The following is a 21964-nucleotide window of genomic DNA, read 5'->3' on the forward strand; positions in this document are numbered from 1 at the left end:
TTGTAATACTGTATTTGACCTGGTCTTTGTATGTTTTGAACGTATAGAAACATAATTCTCGTCAGTTGTTTGAAATAAGACCTGGAAACAGGCATTGTGGCATAGAATTATCAAATTGGTTTGATTCACCGTAAGAATTGTTACAGATTACTTTGTAAAACTGTATTTGACCCGGTCTTTGTACGTTTTGACCGTATAGAAACGTAATTCTTGCCATTGTAAGAATGAGATGTACCTGCTGGATCTACTGCCCTTACTTTTTAACAACTTGTGCTTTTTATTATTTTACCTCTTTACTTATCATTTTATTTCATCTGTTATTTACTATTTGATTGTGTCTTGCCGCTTTTAATGTTGATGTAAAGCACTTTGAATTACCTTGTGTTGAATTGTGCTGTACAAATACGTAAACTTGCCCTGCCTTATATTATATTATAGATATGAGTTTTTTCATGTTAAAATCTCTCTGTCCCGTATAAGGGTTCAGACATCACCATGCTGAGGAAGATGAACGCGCAGCACAGTAAGAACAAGGCTTACCTCGCCTCCATGAGTGAACACGACACAGACTTTGGGATCTGCCACTACGCGGGCGTGGTTCACTACGACACCAGTGGTACGGAAACCTCCGGGGGTCGTCTGGGGCGCGGGGTGAGCCAGGGAACTCACGACATTGTGTTTCCGTTCAGGATTCCTTGAGAAGAACAGAGATGCTGTCAGCTTTGACATCCTGAAGATGATCGGCACGTCCAAGAACAAACTCCTGGAGGAGATCTTCAAAAGTGAGCTTTCAAACAAAGCACCGACGATGGCCAAAAACAACAAAATCATCATGACGCCCCACAGCTCCATTAAATCGGTAAATCCTCCATTCATTTTAACAATCCACTAGCCAGACACCAGATCAACCTGATCTCACAAAAATCTGTGAAATGCCCACGACCTCTCACCACTATTTTCTGTGGCACCAACTCGGAAATGGTAAAATCCGTGTGTGCACCACGGATATTGTACCTATACGAAGTCAATGGGATCCGTTGTCGTGATATATACACGGATTATTACATTATTATTATGCATATATTATTCTTTATTATAGTGGCTAAGTTATGAGTTTTCAACGCGCAAGTTACTGTTTGTTACTGTCAGTTTGTAAAAGCATGTTTTTAACGCTGTTTTTACAGTGTTTAAATGGTGTTTTGATGATTTTTAACAGTATTTTGACGGCCAGTATTTAACCGTGTTTTCTAGTATTTAACGTAAATTCGAGTATTTAACCATGTTGTTTGCTGTCGCCATGACGACGGAGGTGGCGTAAGTGATGTGAAATTATTATTTTTAGCAAAAACCACAAGCGTTTCCTACTTCTAACCAATCATAAGTGGTGCATTAACCTAACCAGACCTTAACCAGAGCGTCGTCCAGCCACAAAATATCATTTTTAATTGATTTTGAACCAGCGTAAGGTGGCTGCTATGCCGTATCTAAGTGAGCACAATTCTAAGAGTCGGTTTCTAAAACGAGGCGTCTCGTCTCTTTCTCAGCAGACGAAGGGTGAGACGCGGAGACACATGCCGACGCTGAGCGGCCAGTTCCGCCTGTCTCTGGATTTGCTCATGAAGGCTCTGTCCGCCTGCCAGCCTTTCTTCATCCGCTGCTTCAAACCCAACAATGACAAGCAGTCCCAGGTGAGCAGCCCGGGTCGCCACGGCAGCACAGTGGAGGTTAACGCCACGCAATAAACGCTGCTGTCGTTGGAAATGCTGAACAGAATAAAAACATTTCCTTTGAATCCTGTTGGTCTCGGTGTAACCAGGACGTCAGCTTCCCTTTCTGCAAATGTTTCTTGCATTATTTCAATTCAATTCAATTCAATTCAGTTTTATTTATATAGCGTCTACTACAACAGAAGTTGTCTCTAGGATCTTTCCAGAGACCAGAACATAAACCCCCGAGCAATTATTACATAAACAATGGCAGGTAAAAACTCCCCTAGTGGGAGAAATCAGCCAATCATATCTACCACGAAGCTAAGTTTGACACTAACTATTACACTAACTAGAGGTTTACTAACACTAACTACAGGTTTACTAAACACTACCTAAAGGTTTATTAACACTAACTAGAGGTTTACTAAACACTAACTAGAGGTTTACTAAACACTAACTAGAGGTTTACTAAACACTAACTAGAGGTTTACTAAACACTAACTAGAGGTTTACTAAACACTACCTAAAGGTTTATTAACACTAACTAGAGGTTTACTAACACTAACTAGAGGTTTACTAAACACTAACTAGAGGTTTACTAAACACTAACTAGAGGTTTACTAACACTAACTAGAGGTTTACTAACACTAACTAGAGGTTTACTAAACACTAACTAGAGGTTTACTAACACTAACTAGAGGTTTACTAACACTAACTAGAGGTTTACTAACACTAACTAGAGGTTTACTAAACACTAACTAGAGGTTTACTAACACTAACTAGAGGTTTACTAACACTAACCAGAGGTTTACTAACAGTAACTAGAGGTTTACTACACACTAACTAGAGGTTTACTAACACTAACTAGAGGTTTACTAACACTAACTAGAGGTTTACTAACACTAACTAGAGGTTTACTAACACTAACTACAGGTTTACTAACACTAACTAGAGGTTTAATAACACTAACTAGAGGTTTAATAACACTAACTAGAGGTTTAATAACACTAACTAGAGGTTTACTAACACTAACTAGAGGTTTACTAACACTAACTACAGGTTTACTAACACTAACTAGAGGTTTACTAACACTAACTAGAGGTTTACTAACACTAACTAGAGGTTTACTAACACTAACTAGAGGTTTACTAACACTAACTAGAGGTTTAATAACACTAACTAGAGGTTTACTAACACTAACTAGAGGTTTACTAACACTAACTAGAGGTTTACTAACACTAACTAGAGGTTTACTAACACTAACTAGAGGTTTAATAACACTAACTAGAGGTTTACTAACACTAACTAGAGGTTTACTAACACTAACTAGAGGTTTACTAAACACTAACCAGAGGCAACATTATCTTTATTTGGTTTTCAAAATCCTTCCCATGATACACAACAATAAGAGAGCTCTAACATAAAAAGGAAACATCAAGGGCAGCTGAATTATTGTCCAGCATTCAAATCGTATTTCCTTACAAGTCAGATATTTATGAGATATCATAAAGCAACACTCAATTTAGTTTTAAATGAGAAAAGGAAAGAGAAAAAAGAAAGAAAGAAAAAATAAATAAATAAATAAATAAAACCCCAAACAAAACAAGAAAGTAACAAAAGTCAAAACAACAAAGGTTTCTCTGTTTTTCAAGGCTTAGCCCAAAGTATTTCACCATTGTGCATAGTTCAGAAATATAAACTCGACTGTTCAATTTACACAGAATAAAGAAATTAAGTATCAAAAGAAAGGAAATTATTTTAGAACACTGCAGAGGATCACTGGTAACTACGCCTCATCCCCCCACTCCCCACACCGCTTAAATCCACACTCTCCATAAATTCAATAAAAAGACCCCAAATGTTTTGAAATAATGATAGTTGGCCCTTTATAATGTGAGTAAACTTTTCCATAGGTAAAGTTGTAGATATTTTCTTAATCCAGTTAATGAATTTTGGTTTACTGGTACTCTTCCATGACAGTGCTATGACTGTTGTTCATGTTACAAACTTATTTAAAATCTTGGAAAAGCATCATGATCAAAGACACTTGGACTTTTGTTTTTTTTTCGTTTTTTTTTTTTTTTATCCACCTTTCCCAGTCTCATTGGGAACTGGTGGTTGAACTTGAGAAAGACATAGCAATGGTCCAAGGAGCGAATGTAATACTCTATGTGGAAACAATTGCTTTTCCAAATAAACAGAAAATTTCAAAAAAAAAAAAGATAATTGACCTATGACCTGTGACCTGTTCCCCTCCAGACGTTTGACAGAGAGCTGTGTGTGCGCCAGCTGAGGTACTCGGGCATGATAGACACCATCCGAGTCAGGAAGCTGGGATTTCCTGTCCGACACTCCTTTAAGGACTTTGTGAAGCGCTACAGGGTCCTCCTGAAGACGACCGCCTGCAACCCCAAAACCGTAACCCACTCTGCTTTTGTCTATCGTTGATTTTTACAGAGTTGTTGTTGTATTTTGTTAGATGCTGCTTCACTGAACGCCACCATGGCGGACAGACAGAGGGACGAATGTGCTTGAATGCTTAAACAAACGCTTCTCCGTGTCTGCAGAAGAGTGCGGTGGACTGTTGTGAAGCCATCTGCAAAGCTGTGATTCAGGAGCAGGATGAGTGGAAAATGGGCAGGAGCCAAATCTTCCTGAAGGTGGGAAGAAACCTGAAATTGAGACCACGTTGTGTCACCGACCGTGTCGTGTCACAAGATGTTGTGACATGAAGCGAATTAAAATGAATATTTTATCTAGGATGCCCATGATGCTGTTCTGGAGCGGCTGCGGGAGGACGAGCTGAGCAGGGTTGCCGTGGTGATCCAGAGAGTTATGTTAGGACATAAAGACAGGTGAGGGTCCGATCAAGACTTCAGTGGAAATAAGTGAAATTTCTTCGTGTCTCTCAGGCCACGTTTACACATAGCCAGGTTGTTTTGGGAGAAAATCACTTACAGAGGCTCGAGAGTGGTCGGCTGCGCAAAAATGAAACACACACACTCGCTTTAGCTATAATATATATGAATACATTTATTAGCCAGCAGTGGATATAGAAAGACTCACACACAATTGCTCTTTGCTAGGATAACTCTGTGTCAAGTTATCCCCCGCAAATGGCAAAGCAACAGACAATTACACAGGGGCTAGGCCTTGATAACTCTTACCTCGACACAGAAGGACTGGAGAGCCGGACAGTCCTGGCAGAGTAGCCGAAAACCAGCTGGGCGTCGTGCACTAGACCCGCAGCTGACTCTGACCTGAACTTCCGGCTATCTCCGTCTTTATACAACATCTCGCGGAGGGGGTTGAAAGGGCCCCTTCAACCCCCGCCCGCAAGCTCTCACGCTAAGTCTTGGTTCACACGGGAGCTCTCCCGTGTGAACGGAACACGGGAGCTCTCCCGTGTGAACAAGCGCCTCTCTCACAGTTACAATAATACTAAACAGCAGGTGCAGACTGTGTTTTGGGAATTCAGGGCATTTAGGGACATAAAACATATTTTTTCTCCCTTCACGGGTATTTACAAAAACTGATATTTCCCCTCTACATTTTGAAAAATACCATCATATACACGAACCTGCATAAATAGCTGTTAAGGTGCTATGAGCAGCCAAACCTACAGGGGGCAGTGTAACGAGAAGATAAAGTCATCCTAGCCAATCGGAATACTGGAAAAAAACATCAACAAATGACACGAGTAACTTCCAGTTACTTCCAAGATGAATGAGAGTCTTTCGTTTGGAGTGACAGAGAAGTGGAGTTACTACAAGAAAATATTGACAGTGGCCAAACAAATTGTAAACACAGGTCGCACACATGACGCTGGGGACGTTTCTGTCTCATAATGTGACGTTCTGAACCCTAAATGTCTGTTTCCTTCCGTTTACAAGCAAACGTGAAGTCTGAGTTTTTGCAAATCTCCACTTTGGCAGGAGTTTTCAGAAATTGTCGTTTTTGGTGACTTTGAGCTTAATTTTCATGTAAACAAATGGCCAAAACACATGAAAACACCACCGTTTTTCTACGTGTAAACGGGGCCTCAGCTTTATCTCCCTGTAAGGTCTGGTGCAGGTCCCAGCTGCAGGTGGTGTTGTTTTACTGACGCACCTGCACCCGCACCTGCACCTGCACCTGCACCTGCACCTGCACCTGCACCTGCACCTGCACCTGCATCTGCACCTGTACCTGCACCTGCACCTGCCCCTGCACCTGCCCCTGCCCCTGCACACCTGCACCTGTGGAATGCTACATCAGAGACGGTGTGCTTGATTGAGGAAGCTGTTGGTTCAGTTGTATACTTTTTCAGGAGAAACTTCCTGAACAAACGGAGAGCAGTCATGGTGTTGCAGAAGAACTGGAGAGCTTTTGTCGCCAGGAAAGAGATTATGGTGAGATGCTCGCCTTATACGTGCTGACACGGTGACTGAACCTCTACATTTAAGGGAAACTGATCGGCTCTGTGAATCCTGTCCTTGTTCCACATGCCTGCTCCAACCAGGTCAAGCATCGCTTTGAACGTTTGGTTTCAAAGATCCACGGTCGAAAACTTCAGCATCAGTACCAGAGACAGCAGGCGGCAGCACTCACCATCCAGACCCAGGTACGTGGCTTTTCTTGTTTTATTGTTTTTCAAAAGGGAAATGCATTGTTTCAGCACAAATTGTTGAGAGTGACTTGGCAAACCATCAAATAAATCGAAACATATACATTTAATCCGTTTATGAACTCTCAGAAAATGGTAAGTGAGGTAGTGAAAGAGGCGTGGCCTGAATCTCCAGAGATGGCCTTGAATGCATGTGTGGTGTGTTTGTCGTCGAGCAAGAGCCAAGATCATAACGTCAGCTGCAGTATCAATAGGTAACAAAGGTAAACTCTTGTTAGTCTGAGTCTCCCGCCTGTGGGTTCAATATCCAGGCTGAATCAACACTTCCTTATTGGAACATGTCCAGGACTGTGCTGCGAGTTGTTAAAGCACTAAAAGTCCTTCCTTTACTTTCCCACTGCAGTCTCTGTCTTCAGGTATGGTCTGAAATTCAGTTCAATTCAATTTTATTTATATAGCGTCTATTACAACAGAAGTTGTCTCTAGGATCTTTCCAGAGACCCAGAACATGATCCCCGAGCAATTATTACATAAACAATGGCAGGTAAAAACTCCCCTAGTGGGAGAAAAACCTTAAGCCAAACAGTGGCAATAAAAATTCCCCTTTAGGAGGAAGAAACCTGGAACATAAGGGGAGAGGTTTTTACTAACCCTAACTAGAGGTTTACTAACCCTAACTACAGGTTTACTAAAGACTAACTAGAGGTTTACTAAAGACTAACTAGAGGTTTACTAACCCTAACTAGAGGTTTACTAACCCTAACTAGAGGTTTACTAAACACTAAATAGATGTTTACTAACCCTAACTAGATGTTAACTAAACACTAACTAGAGATTTACTAACACTAACTAGAGGTTTACTAACACTAACTCGAGGTTTACTAACACTAACTAAAGGTTTACTAACATCAACTAGAGGTTTACTAACACTAACTAGAGGTTTACTAACACTAACTAGAGGTTTACTAACACTAACTAGAGGTTTACTAACATCAACTAGTGGTTTACTAACACTAACTAGAGGTTTACTAACATCAACTAGAGGTTTACTAAACACTAACTAGAGGTTTACTAACACTAACTAGAGGTTTACTAACCCTAACTAGAGGTTTACTAACACTAACTAGAGGTTTACTACACACTAGCTAGAGGTTTACTAAACACTAACTAGAGGTTTACTAACACTAACTAGAGGTTTACTAAACACTAACTATAGTCTTTACTAAACAGAAAGGTTTTAAGTTTAGTTTTAAAGGTGGAGGTGGTGTCAGCCTCCTTAACCCAGATTGGAAGTTGGTTCCATAGTAACGGTTCCTGATAGCAGAACTTCCCGTCTTCCAAATCTACATTTGGATACTCTAGGAACTACGAGTAAACCTGCACTCTGAGTGTGTGTGTGTGGTGACTTGAGTCTCACGTGACTCAAGATGGCGAACGAGATTTCGTCTCATCCAGTGAAAACAGGCTCGGAGGCTTTATGACCAAGACAAGAGTGTGTGTGTGTGTGTGTGTGAGGGGTTAGTAGGAGAAGATGAGAGGTGAAAAGTAAAACCCACAATACTAAAATAATTTCTCACCACCAGAAAACCAAGTTCCTCTGATGTTTCTTACGCAGAGACGCACCAATGTGAAACTAACTTCACAGGTGCTCTCTGGTCGTTCAACTGGGAAATGAGGAAGGGCTTTGTTTTCTGTTGTGGAAGAACATGTCATCAAGATCCAGCAACGTGGATGCAACAGTAGACAAACGATAAAATAAACAAACACACTTAAACTAATAAACACAGTTGTGACGGGATCAGCAGTCCGGCTCACAACGTAAAACTAAACTAGTTAAATGTGTTAACTAAGTTTCTCTGCCCAGATACAAAACAGCCTCTTATGTGGATCTTTGTAAATGAAGAAAAAGGTGGTTTGGTCTGGCCGGTCAGCGTTCCTTGGTGAACAAAGGTGGTTACCCTCCCAGGGTGATCCTGGTAAAGAGCGGCTCTGTCTTTCCCTCCTGTTTTCCTTGTCTCCGTGTGGAGGAGGGGATGCAGCACGGGCCTCCTTCAGCTCCAGGTCGGTCCGAAGGCGTTCACGTCGAGGCCTGCAGGGTCCCTGGTTCCGCTCCTCTGGGGCTCGGAACATTCATGGTTCACTCGTTGCTGCGCTTTCAGACAGACGCTTCTTCGGTCACGATCATGGAGGAGGCCGGTCCGTAGCTAGTCGCTCTTCATGCTAAAATAGGAGTTGTGGCGTTAGCTCACAGAGAACTCCATGGGACAGTGGACAGGTCCGAGGTAGCAGAGACCTGGAGGAAGGGGACAGAAAAGAGAGAAGAGAAGAGGGAGGGGGGGAGCTTGCTCTTTATAGCTGGGCCCAGGAAGTCAATGCGGCCCCCCCTGTGGCTTGGGGTCCAGGCCCAATGAGGGGGCTCTTCCTTATCACTGAAGGGCATAATGCAAATCCTGCTTGGACCTTGAGCCACCATGGGGTTCCTTTGTTTCAAACATGCAAAGGAAATCAAGGCTGGTCTCAGAGTTAGGCCTCAGAGTTGACTTAAGGCCTCCACTGTTCATATAATCACATAATCCCATAGTTCACATGGGACCAATACAGACAACTTTCCCAGCCACTGTCACTCGCCGAACACCAATGTTTTAAAACGTTAGAAAACTTGATTTATTCCATCATGTTGTGTTTGAAATACTTGTTGGACGTTTTGAACTCTGTGTCAAACTCTGCGGATGAACTGGATGTAGGTACGAGGATACCAGGCAAGGAAAGACTTGAAGAAGAAGAAGAAGGAGGCGGCCATGCTGCTCCAGGCCCAAGCCAGAGAAGCCGAAGCCAGAAGAGCCAGAGAAGCCGAAGCCAGAGAAGCCGAAGCCAGGGAAGCCGAAGCCAGAGAAGCCCGAGCCAGAGAAGCCCGAGCCAGAGAAGCCCGAGCCAGAGAAGCCGAAGCCAGAGAAGCCGAAGCCAGAGAAGCCGAAGCCAGAGAAGCCCAAGCTAGAGAAGCCCGAGCCAGAGAAGCCCGAGCCAGAGAAGCCGAAGCCAGTGAAGCTCGAGCCAGAGAAGCAGCTCAAGCAATGAGAAACGACGTAAGTTTTAAACGTAGTGAAACAACAGCGATGTCTTGTGCTGCATATGTACTCCGTGTGAGCCGCTTCTTGTTGCTCTCCAGCTGAGTCCCGGGCAGGATTCTCCTCCGCACATGCAGAACGAAAGCGAAGACATGATCGCTCTGGAGCTCCAGCAACGGCTGGAGGAAGTTATTGCCCTGCAGATGGAGGCCAACAGTGACTGGGACTCCCAGGAGAACGTACCAGAAATCGTTGTAGTGGACTACAAGGAACAAAACACACCAGGATCCAAGGTTAGCTGCTTCATCTATGCCGCCGATTTTCTTTGACAGTTTACTGGTTATTGTCAGGTTCAAACTGACACCCTCAGCAACTTGGCTAAGTCTGCTGAATATTAACAAAAATGCCCTGGTTACACGAGCACGAGCAGCATAAGGGTGGGGGTTAAGGCTGCTCATGCAAATGTGGGAAATTATTAGCTCACAATAGAGGGAATGCGCATGACGTCACAGCGGGTTACGCCCACTGAGTGGCAGAAAGACTGAGTGGCAGCGTAGACTTTCAGTTTGAGCAACTTGAAAACATCTAAAATGGGAAAGAGCTGTTGTGCGATCGACTGTACTCATAGATTTAGAAGGAAATCTGAGTTATCGTTTTACAGACTGCAGAAAAATGAGCTTAAGAGAGACAAATGGATCGCTGCAATTCACAGAAACAACTGGATTCCAGACACCGAAACGTGGATTTGCGGTTCCCATTTTGTATCAGGTAATGTTGGATTTTTGGGTAGCTAACGTTAAACGGTCAAATCATAAAGTTCGGTGTCCTCATCACTTTAATTTCACCAACAAATCCTGCCTTGAAGTCGGACCAAGCGTCAAGACTTTTGTAAGCCTTCAGGCTTTGCTTCGTGTATTTCCCCGGCGTAGAAATTAAGTACATCAGTAAACTGGATTCGTGGCCAAATATTAATGTCCATGGACCACTGGTTCTTGGTAACTGTACCAAATATTAATGTCCATGGACCACTGGTTCTTGGTAACTGTACCAAATATTAATGTCCATGGACCACTGGTTCTTGGGGTAACTGTACCAAATATTAATGTCCATGGACCACTGGTTCTTGGGATAACTGTACGGGTCACTGTCAAGTCCAAATGCCTTTAATTTAAGCCGATAATTGGCTGTTATCCCGTCTTCTCCACTAGTTGCAGCGGTTTTTGCTGATGTTTTGCGCGAGTAAGGGGGGTGGTCCAGTGGGGAAGTGACATCAATGCTTACCCTCTATAGTAGAAGAATATTAGCAGTCAGTTAATATCTTCAGTCCAAGATGCAGTAAGGCCTCCCCTTCCTCTGGCACCTGGCTGTTGCCTTCCTGCTTGAAAGAACGCTTTCACACACACAAATGGCACGTATGGCATAATCATGAAAACTTCAACTAACTTCAACATTTATCTATATTTATATACAGAATTATTCCTACAGTTATTCTCTCTCCACGGTGCAGATTACCCCCGAGCCAGGAGAGGAACCCCGGGAGGTCCCGGGGCAGGGCTTGAGGGTCTTGGCTCCAGCCTCCAGGTCAACGACCCCCACCTCTCCCATGGAGGAGGAGGACGACAACTTTGACCACGAGACTGACGAGTTTTCCTTCTCCAAGTTCGCTGTGCGTAACTTCCAGGACGACGCCGACCACAGGCACACCCCTCAGAGACTCAAGAGCCCCCTCCTGGCCCACGATGACGAGGGGGACGCTCTGGTGAGACCGCCGAGAGACAAGAGCGCTCTTCCTGTCCGCGCTAGGCCTGAAAAAATCGATTTTCCGATTCTAAATCGATTCTCATATTAATTCCTAAAAATCAATTTGTATGTATAAAGATCGATTTTTTTTCATCATTACATTACAACCTTTGGTATTTGTTTGTTTATGCCCAAAAAAGGATGTTTGTTTGGACAGGAGAATAACTGGTGCCATGTTTTTGCCTTTAAATATGTTTAAAGGTATGAAAACATTAAAGTTTTCAGTTATAATTGCATAAATTGTCTATTTTTTATTACTTTATATATACTGTCTAGGGGTTACATTTGCATAAAATGCTAAAAACCAAATTCTCAAAAATTTAAAATTGAAAAAGACAGTAAATGGAAAAAACTTTAATGGAATGTGTTAAAAAATTAAACTGATTTAATTTTTGTTTCTGAAAGCAGTTCTATCAGCATTCTGGGAGCTGATTGGTCCTTACAGCATCATTAGCTGCCAATACTTGCTGTTGAAATCAATATAATATTAGTATTAATATGTTGCATAAATACAGTCATGTAATTCAACAGTAGGGCTGGGGATTGATTCAAATGTCAAGAATCGATTCGATTCCGATTCTTAAGATTTAGAATTGATTGTCACACTTTGATTCGATCCGATATTGATTTGATTCCGATATTGATTTGGGTTAATGTTATTAAAACAGTTTTTTGAGCTGTTGCATGAATTATGACTGTGTAGTTATGCAATATATCAATACTAGTATTATATTGAGATTCAACAGCAAGTATTGGCAGCTAATGGTGGGTCAGAATTATCAAACAGATCCACGGCATTAAACAAATAAATCACTTTTATTTTTTCCCATTTTTGAGAATTTTTTTTCTAGCATTTTTTGCAAATGTAACCCCAAGGCATTATATAATGCAACGAAATATGGACAATTTATGCAATTCATTATTATAACTGAAAACTTTAATTTTGTCATACCTTTTGACATATTTAAAGGCAAAAACATGGCACTAGTTCGTTGCTCGTGTCCAACAAAACATTCCTTTTTTGGGCATAAAAAAAAAGAACCAAAAGTTGTAATGAAAAAAAATCTAATAAAAATCGATCTTTAGACTGATTTTTAGGAATTAATATGAGAATCGATTTAGAATAGGAAAATTGGAAAATCTATTTTTTCAACACAGGCCTATGCAACAGCTCAAAAAACAGTTTTAATAACACCAACCCAAATCAATATCGGAATCGATATCGGATCGAATCAAATCTTGATAATCGATTCTGAATCTTAAGAATCGGAATCTAATCGATTGGTGACATTTGAATGGATACCCAGCTGTGGTCCGCGCCCAAGGCTTCCTTCTCACGTCCAGCCTTCTCCCTCTCCCTCCTGCAGGCGTGCCTGACCTTGTCCTGGATTATTCTGCGCTTCATGGGCGACATACCGGAGCCCAAAGCAGCGGACTCCATATCTATGCTGTCGACCCCCGTCGTCCGCGACGTGCCGCACAGGCAGAACCGCCGGCTGAGCAGCCTGGTGGGACTGGACCAGGTACGTTCCTGCACAAGTCCAAGCATTTAAAGTATGGAGCTAGAACAGTCTCATAATTCGCAAATGCACACACCGTTTCACAAATGCACAGGACAAGTTTCACAAATGCACAGAACAATTCACACGTGCGTAGGACAAGATATACAAATGTATTTTTGATGCACACACAAATATAACCTGATTTACAAACGTTTTTTTGTCTGTGAGCTGCGCTGGATTTGTGTGTGACTTTTGAGATTCCTCTGACGTGACTCCATCCACAAATACGTTTTTTTTAACACAGAAGGATCTGCAACCAATCAGATGTCTTCCTTTGTTTCAGCCAATCATCGGTGTGTGCATTTGTGAATTTTGTCCTGTGCATTTGTGAAACGGTGTGTGCATTTGTAAAACTTGTCCTGTGCATTTGCGAAGCGGTGTGTGCATTTGTGAATTTTGTCCTGTGCATTTGTGAAACGGTGTGTGCATTTGCGAATTATGAGACTGTTCTAGCTCCATATTAAAGACACCAGACACTCATTGCCTAAACTAAACAAGCGTCTCACTTGTGAACAGAAAATACTGAGGAAGAACAAGAAGAAGCTCGGAGGCAGGAAACCGTCTGCAATCCTAGAGGAGGTTGGAACCTGTCCTCCTCTCATCACGTCTGCGTTGATGCACAGTCTGCAGTGTGTTAATCGCTTCCTGTCATTATTGTCTTCATTTAGCCGGAAAATCTGACAGAGGATGAAGACCTTCTGGTTGGAGAAGGCCCGACGTTGGACCGTCCCCTCACGTCTCTGGAGAAACTGCACATTATTATTGGATATGCTCTATCAAGACGAGACATACGGTAAAAAAAAAAAACAGAGAAAATGAAGAATCTGCTTTTTGCATCTTATTCCCTAAAAAAGATGCAAAAAGTCTCCTATTCCCCTATTTGTCACTAAAATCAACTAAATTAATACCACAAGCTTTAATCTTGTCAACCCTTGACTACGGCCCAGTGGTCTGGTCAAACGCCACAGCAGACATGATAAACAAACTCCAAAGAGTGCAAAATAGAGCAGCTCGCTCGGTCCTTGGTTGTGATTTCAGAACAAATGTATTTAAAATGCATAGAAATCTCTGCTGGTTAATGGTAAGAGAAAAACTACTTTATTCTTTATTAACATTTGTAAGAAATGTATCCATATCAAAAACCCAGCAAGTTCTAGACAAAAAATGATGTTACAATTCAGATAATCCGAGCTACAGCACAAGACATGCTCTGAGGTAACTTTTTACTGCCAAAAATAAAGAAATGATGGTAAAAGAACGGTGATGTACAGAGCTACAGTATGTCTGCATGGAACCCACTTCCCAAACACTTTAAGCAAACTATTAACATAAAAGAATGCAAATTTTGGTAAAGAAACATCTCCTGAATAGATATTTATATATAAAACTTATTTAATTATTATTAAATAAATGAGTAATGTAGATAATAAATGGGTATGTATGTGTGTGTGTGTATATATATATATATATATATATATATATATATATATATATATATGTATATATATAGGCAAGGCAAGGTTATTTGTAGAGCACAATTCAACACAAGGTAATTCTAAGTGCTTTACATCAACATTAAAAGCAGCAAGACACAATTAAACAGTAAATAACAAATAATATGAAATAAAATGATAAGAAAAGAGGTAAAATAATAAGCACAAGTTGTTATAAAGTAAGGGCAGTAGAGTCCAGCAGGTTCATCTCATTCTTACAATGGCAAGAATTACGTTTCTATACGGTCAAAATGTACAAAGACTGGGTCAAATACAGTATTACAAAAGTAATCTGTAACAATTCATGCGGTGAATTAAACCAATTTGATAATTCTATGCCACAATGCCTGTTTCCAGGTCTTATTTCACACACAGACGAGAATTACGTTTCTATACGGTCAAAACGTACAAATATACATCTTATTTATATAATATAAATAAATGAATATTTATTAAAAATGGTTATTGGTGCAAACTATGATAACTATACATTGTTTGAATTTGTTGATGTTATAAAATGTATGAATATGTATTGTTTTTATTTATATCTACCGGTAAATGTTAAATGGAATGACTTTTTCTTTTTTCATTATTTTCAGTTTTTTATTTCTTTTTTTTATATGCTACCTCTTTAGTTTTGCTTTTAATTTGTTGTTGTAATGTCCTGTGTAGTATGTGTCGCAGCTGCAGTTTAGCTGTAGCTTACGGGCATCCAAATCAAACTATGAACTGTTCCTTTTGCAGAGATGAGATCTACTGCCAGATCTGCAAGCAGCTGGTGGACAACAGGAACCGGGGCAGCCGTCGGCAGGGCTGGATCCTCCTCTCCATCTGCCTGGGGATCTTCCCTCCCACACACCTCTTCGTCAAGGTGGGTCTGTGTGCAGGATCACATGATCTGCTGCTTTTATTACCAGGAAACGTAACAGGAGATTAGAAACGCGGCTGCTTGAAGCCGCCGTTCTCACCCGGCGTGATGATAAGATCCCAAGACGATAAAGATGAAAAGCCTGAACGCACCATCTTAATGTGGTACATGGAGACAAAAATAGGTGATAAGAGGCGTCTTATGAACCACACGTCATTCCTTTTATTGCCAGAGATAAAGTACAAGTACACAGATACATAAAATAGTACATTGCAGAAGTGTTTCCACATTGATGTTGCTGCATGTTATTTATTGTCTATTGTTGGCTTTATCTTGAACAACAACCAATCACCATCAAATTAAAATATCATCAAAATATCAAAAAAAGCTAAATAATTTAACAGTCTCATCCAGAAATAAAGAACAGCAGCAAAATAATGTGTTGGAGAGGGAACAGGAGGAAGCAGAACGCTTGTTTAGCCCTGTCCTTTCCTCACAATATCATATCATATACGCCATAGAAAATATAAAAATTAAAAATTAAAATAAGGAAAGAAAGAGGAATAATAAAAGAAATACATACAGAAGGTAAATTGACTTCTTTAGAGGTCCTTATTTTTATATTTGTCAAGAATAGTTTTCTTGTATGTGTTTTTAAACTGTATAGAGTTAGTGCTTCGTTTGATTTCTTCATCAAGACCATTCCACAAAGTTCCCCCACAGACTGATATGCACATGCTTTTAAGAGCAGTACGTACACAAGGTTGTTTAAAATGTAGTTTTCCTCTTAGATGATATTTTCCTTCTTTATCTTGAAATATTTTTTGAATGTTTTCGGGCAGTGCATTATTTCTTGCTTTGAACATTTGTGTGTGCACATGCTGCACATGCAGAGTAAGATGAGTTGTTATTGTTGTAAGAATGAGTGAAATGGATGTTCAGAACGTTACAAAGATGAATTCTGTTCAAAGACCATGAACCTTTGACCAGGTTCATGTGAAGATGCCGCTGCAGAAATCCCCTTCAGGAAGGCCTTTGATATGAAAGAGGGGCATCAAAGATGGCTTTGTTTGGTTTTTAGTGTAATAAAGTTTTGTGAGCTTTTGACTTCATCACTAGTGAGGAATCTGATGAACGTTTTTATTGTACTTCATCATAAATGTCACATCAGAGTTCCGAAGTTTCAACTTGAACAGTTTCCTCCTGAGCAATGATGCTTCCCATATGTGGACACGCAGAGTGTTGTTGGTGTATTTCTTTGAAAAACCTAATTTCTTTGAAAAAGGCTGACGAGGCCTCTGGGAACCTGGCTCAGGAAGGAACCTGGCTCAGGACACTCGTTCAGCAAGTTGAACATCCATTTATAGACGCCTAACATGCTGTCTGTTGTTCACTGTCATATACTCAATAAATATGAAATTTTAAACTTTGAGAATCTAATGGAGCACTCAAATGTCTGCTTACTTTTTAAAATGATCCATAATGCTGCAGCTCCCCCCTTGAAAAAATGTGTTATCATTCTCCTGTATTGTATGGAGGTAGATTTGTGTCTTAATTATTCAATCAAAAAAAAGATTGCTTCAATCAAAAAATATATTTTCAATTAAAAAAAAAGAAAGAAAAAGAAAAAAAGTGTTTGAATGTAAACAAATATGTGAGACTCAAAAAAAATGCATTTGAACACTGTTTTTCTTTTATTGGAAATGTTTTCTTTGATAGAAGTGAAGTTTTTTTAGTTTGAAGCAACTTTTTTGATTGAAGTAGTGTTTTTTTTGTGTTTGGGCCATATTATGGGTAGGACATTTGTGTCTTTATCATTTAATCAAAGAAGAAGTTGCTTCAAAAAGAAACAAATATTTTCAATTAAAAAGAAATCACTTCAATAAAAAAAAAAAAACGTTTTTAATCAAAGAAAAACGTGTTTGAATGCAAAATATTTTTAAATATTTTAAAATATTTTTTTTCGATTTGAACTGATTTTTTTTTTGATTGAAGTGAAAAAAAGTTTTGAAGTCTTTTTTTTTTTTTATTGAATCATTTGGACACAAACATCCTGCAGTGGGCGGATACTTCCCCATTGCTCAGACATGTTTGAGTGACATGCTCTGTTGAATCTGCTTCCATGTTTCTATTTTATCCATTGTCTCTTTGCTTTGTTCTGCTCTTTTTTGGGCTCTAGTGGCCCTTTATTCATGTTGCAGACAGGAAGGGGTTAGAGAGAGAGCAAAGGTGCGCAGGCCGGGACTCGAACCCGCGACCGCTGCAGGAGGACTGTAGCCTCAGTACATGAACCGCTTGCTTAACCCACTGCACCACCGAGCGGCCCTGCTTTGTTCTGCTCTTTTGCTTATTTTTTCTTTTTCTATACCATCTTTTCTGTACTATTCCATCAACCTGCCCAGGGACTACAGGTGGAAAATAGCAAGCTTTTACAACCTGGCACAATGACCATTCTCTTGTACAAGATGAATGTCTTATCGTGCACGGTCCCTGTTTTGAAATAAATAAATTAGAAATTACCCCTCCCAATGGTCTCCATGCCTTCCACAGTACCTGCAGAACTTTGTTCAGAGAGGCCAGCGAGAATACAGAGAATACTGCACGGAGCGCCTGCGCCGCATCCAGGCCAACGGAGAGAGGAAGGAGTTGCCGTGTTGGATAGAGCTGCAGGTACGACCCCCTCGAGATGCCCAGCCGTCCTCGTGTCGTCTCACCTGGTGTTGTTGTTGATAATAAGAATACAGAGAAAAACAGTTTTTATTTTCCACAACCCCCTCCAACAGGCTGCCAACACCAAGCAGCCCATAGACGTGTCTGTGACACTGATGGACGAGCGTCAGATCAGCGTGCAGATCGATTCAGCCTCCACCTCGGCTGAAGCCTGCCAGGCCGTGGCGCGCCAGATAGGACTCAAGGACACCTACGGCTTCTCCCTGTACATCAGCATGTTGGATAAGGTAAACGCTTCCTAGGACCAGTCCGCCTCTGCCGTTTCCATCCTTACGTTTCACAGCGCTGATAACCGGCGGGAAAGCTGGGGACGGCCAGGGGCGGAGCTTCAGGGGGGGCTGGGGGGGGGGGGGGCGGTACTCCCCCACCCATGAGGCAGCAGGCCCCGCCCACCAGATTTGTATGTTTTGTGGCACCACTTGGTTCATATTTACGGAAGCGTATTGCATTCACTTGAGAAAAAAAAAATCTGCTCTGTTTTTCTGAATTAACAAGATAATTATCTCAGAATTCTGGGAAAAGTTTTAATTAAAAAAAAATTTGCTCCATTTTTCTGAATTAATGAGATAATTATCTCAGAATTCTGGGAAAAGTTTTTATTTAAAAAAAAAAATCTGCTTTGTTTTTCTGAATTAACGACATTATCTCAGAATTCTGAGAAAAGTTTTAATGAAAAAAAAAATGCTGTCTGTCTGAACAATCGCAAAGTCCTGAGGTGCCTGCGCAAAGTCGACAAACTAATAACAATACCATCTATATAACTTAAAGACAAGAGTATCTCCCAATGTTACAAACCAAAAAGGCAAAATAACACTGCATTAAACTGAACAGGCAGGACATGTTTGCTTCCATGAAATCCAGCTCTCAAGTGAATGACAGCTTCTTGCAAGTTTTGAGGTATCTGGTTAATTCAGAAAAACAGGGGAGATTTTTTTTTTTCATTAAAACTTTTCTCGGAATTCTGAGATAATTAACTCGTTAATTCGGAAAAACAGAGCAGATTTTATAATATGTTGTGCTGATATTCTCACACTCACAGTTAACATTAAAACAAAAATTGCAAGTGAATCTCCAAATGTATTTTGGGTAAAATCGTTCGTTAACAGCCGTCTATCAACGTCATCATCGATCACTTCTCAACAGAGCACAGTAATCCTATAGCCTAAACATGAGCAAACATCAAATTATGCTACCCCTGAAATATTGATGTAAAATTGATAATATGGGATGTTGAGTATTTGATCCTTCAAAATACACTACCCATGACATGAATTGCATTACACTTTGTGAACATTATACGATAAAGAGACAAAAAAAAAACAATTCTATCGCTTTATTTGATATTCATTGGCCTTTATTTAACCAGGCAGGTCATTAAGAACATTCTTAATTACAATGACGGCCTGGCAAGAGACAAGGACCACTTGGGGGAAAAGGAAGTGGTTTAGGGAGTAAAACACAGTAAAATTGTAGCTCTACTGGTGGGAATTCCTTAAAGTAGCTAAAGTTTCACTTTTTCCATGCGACCGTACACCCATATGGAACAACGCAGACATCCTGAAAAATGACAAAAAGATGGCCAACTTTGCTCAATGGAGAGACCAAGGAATACGGTATCTACATGTAATCATAGGTGGACAGTTTGTACCTTTTAATACACTCACTGTTCAATATGGAATTAGCAGTAACACATTTTTAGAATACCAACAACTTAAGGCCATAATAAATAAAAAATAAAAACTTAACCAATTGGATCTACATCTTCCCGCCAGGATAATAGAATTATTGAACCTAAGCACTCTAAAGTTGTTATCAAACTTTACAGGTTAGTGTCTAAAATATATAATTCAGTCTCTCTTCCGATTTCAAAATGGGAAGTGGATCTCTCTCTTAACACCGACCAGATTTCTTGAGCACAAATATGTTTAAATACTTTCACTATGACTAAGAACCCAAACTTACAATTTATACAGTACAAAGTTCTTCATAGGATACATTATACAGGACAAAGGATGTTCCAGATGGGCTTTGTCACCTCTAACATCTGCTCACAGTGCACAGAGAACACCCCTGATAATTATATGCATGCTTTATGGTTCTGCACACCGGTACGGAGGTTCTGGACGGAGATTTGTGAGGATTTATCCACATGGATCAACCACAGAATCCCAGTGTGCCCCACGATATGTATATTAGGTCACCTGGGAGATAGTCAAATGGAATCTAACTGGACACACCGGGTTCTCACTGCCAGCTTATGTATTAAACACTTTAGGAATCTTCTATCAGATCATATTAGTAGTGAGATAATGAACTGCATTCTCTCTGGTCCCCGATTATAGGCTTCATTACCTAGTAAAAAAAAAAAATTGTAGCTCTACAAGGTAGAAAACCATTAGGTAGCATTTTTGGACAAAGCAGCAGAAAAGGACAGAACAGCGGTCTCACGGCTGTCTCCGTATGCAGATGTGGTCTCTGAGCAACTGTGGGAAGCACGTGCTGGACGCCGTGTCCCAGTGCGAGCACGAGATGAGGAGGCAGGGCAAGCCGGAGAAGGATACGCCCTGGAGACTCTCCATACGCAAGGAGCTGTTCACGCCGTGGCACGACTGCTCCCGCGACCGCGTCAGCACCGACCTCATCTACAAGCAGGTCATCAAGGGACTCAAGTCTGGCGACTACACCAGCGAGAAGGTGAGGCCCTGGACGCTCTGGAGGTCTCACACCAGGTTACCATCCCACAGGAAACCCAGCAGCTGCTCACTATTCAGGATCTTTATGTTGCTTTGAAAGTTCAAGAAGAACAGTAACAGGTTTATCTGACTTCTGTAGAAGTGTCTGCACCATGACGACTGGTTTTCATTTCCAGTTTCCTCCATCAGCTTTCATGAGAAAAACACCCAGAATGAAGGAAATCCTGCTCTACGGAAGAGTATTAGGGCCAGGCAGGAGAAAAATAAAAATAATATTTTAGAGGAGGAAGATTTTTTTTTTCATTATGCACTTCGAGAAAAAAGTCGAAATGACGAGAAAAAAGTCGAAATGCCGACATTAATGTTGAAGTACAATTTCCAGAAAAAAGTCAAAATGTTGAGAAAAAAGTCAAAATTTTGTGAATAAAGTTGAAATGTTGAGGAAAAAAAGCAAAATTTCGACTTTATTCTTAAAATTGTATTTCAACATTAATATCGACATTTGGACTTTTTTCTCGAAGTGTACAATAATAAAAAATGTTCCCCTCTCAAATATTTTTTCTCCTGCATGGCCCTAATACTCTTACGTAGCATTCAGCGCTGCTTGAGAAGGTTTTGTTTCATGCGTTGCATGATATGAATGAGCTATTTCTAAGTGAAATGTTCTAACTCCAGTGCAACATCTCTAGAAGGAGAACGAAGGTTAAAAGTTGGTGCTAATGTCCTCGTGTCCCTCTGTGGACGTGCAGACGTGCAGACGCACAACCATTTCAGAGCAGTTAGTTTATCCTGCGTTAGTTTATCCACACATTTTCCCCACAGCACGCTGAATAATATCGCCGTCTAATGCAAAATAAGACAAGCAAATGTATTTACCGAGTCCAATAAAGCGCTTGTGGGTCTCAGGAGGATGAATATGTGCAGCTGGCGGCGATGCACAGCTACATCCGGTTGGGCTCGGCCCCCGGCCGAGAGGAAGTGCGGAGGGTGGTGGACGAGTGTATCCCCACCACGCTCATCGAGAACAAGTCCATGACCAAGTGGATCCAGCTCATCACGTCAGCGCTCTCCGAGGTGCGTCCCCGTCCTCTTACACCTCATCCTCTCCTCTGCCAGTGACTTCTTTTTTTTAATGAAAATTCTGTCAACAATTACAGTGTCAGGTTTTACTTACTTCATAAAGCAATTATAGAGAGTATGCATTGACGTCACTTCCCCACTGGACCAGCCCCCTTACTCACACTGAGTGGCAAAAACAGCTGCAACTAGTGGAGAAGACGGGATAACAGCTGATTATCGGCTTAAATTAAAGGCAGTTGGACTTGACAGTGACCCGTACAGTTACCCCAAGAACCAGTGGTCCATGGACATTAATATTTGGTACAGTTACCAAGAACCAGTGGTCCATGGACATTAATATTTGGTACAGTTACCAAGA

At 40.9% G+C, this 21964-nt stretch overlaps 1 protein-coding gene across 1 annotated transcript in view; it reads left to right on the forward strand.

Annotated features, from left to right (window-relative positions):
• LOC133453121 (unconventional myosin-VIIa-like) overlaps positions 1-21964 on the forward strand; it is a 61155-nt gene that overhangs the window by 15871 nt on the left and 23320 nt on the right. The window contains exons 15-33 of the mRNA XM_061732999.1: positions 481-616; positions 690-859; positions 1545-1688; positions 3969-4127; positions 4277-4369; positions 4470-4564; positions 6019-6100; positions 6211-6312; positions 9060-9398; positions 9482-9673; positions 10888-11139; positions 12548-12703; positions 13259-13321; positions 13411-13535; positions 14980-15106; positions 17654-17773; positions 17887-18060; positions 20300-20527; positions 21433-21600. Coding sequence (XP_061588983.1) covers positions 481-616; positions 690-859; positions 1545-1688; positions 3969-4127; positions 4277-4369; positions 4470-4564; positions 6019-6100; positions 6211-6312; positions 9060-9398; positions 9482-9673; positions 10888-11139; positions 12548-12703; positions 13259-13321; positions 13411-13535; positions 14980-15106; positions 17654-17773; positions 17887-18060; positions 20300-20527; positions 21433-21600 — 2925 coding nt within the window. The remainder of the gene's footprint in view (positions 1-480; positions 617-689; positions 860-1544; positions 1689-3968; positions 4128-4276; positions 4370-4469; positions 4565-6018; positions 6101-6210; positions 6313-9059; positions 9399-9481; positions 9674-10887; positions 11140-12547; positions 12704-13258; positions 13322-13410; positions 13536-14979; positions 15107-17653; positions 17774-17886; positions 18061-20299; positions 20528-21432; positions 21601-21964) is intronic.

The sequence above is a fragment of the Cololabis saira genome, chromosome 10 (genome assembly GCF_033807715.1).
Source record: "Cololabis saira isolate AMF1-May2022 chromosome 10, fColSai1.1, whole genome shotgun sequence".
Lineage (NCBI taxonomy): Eukaryota > Metazoa > Chordata > Actinopteri > Beloniformes > Belonidae > Cololabis > Cololabis saira.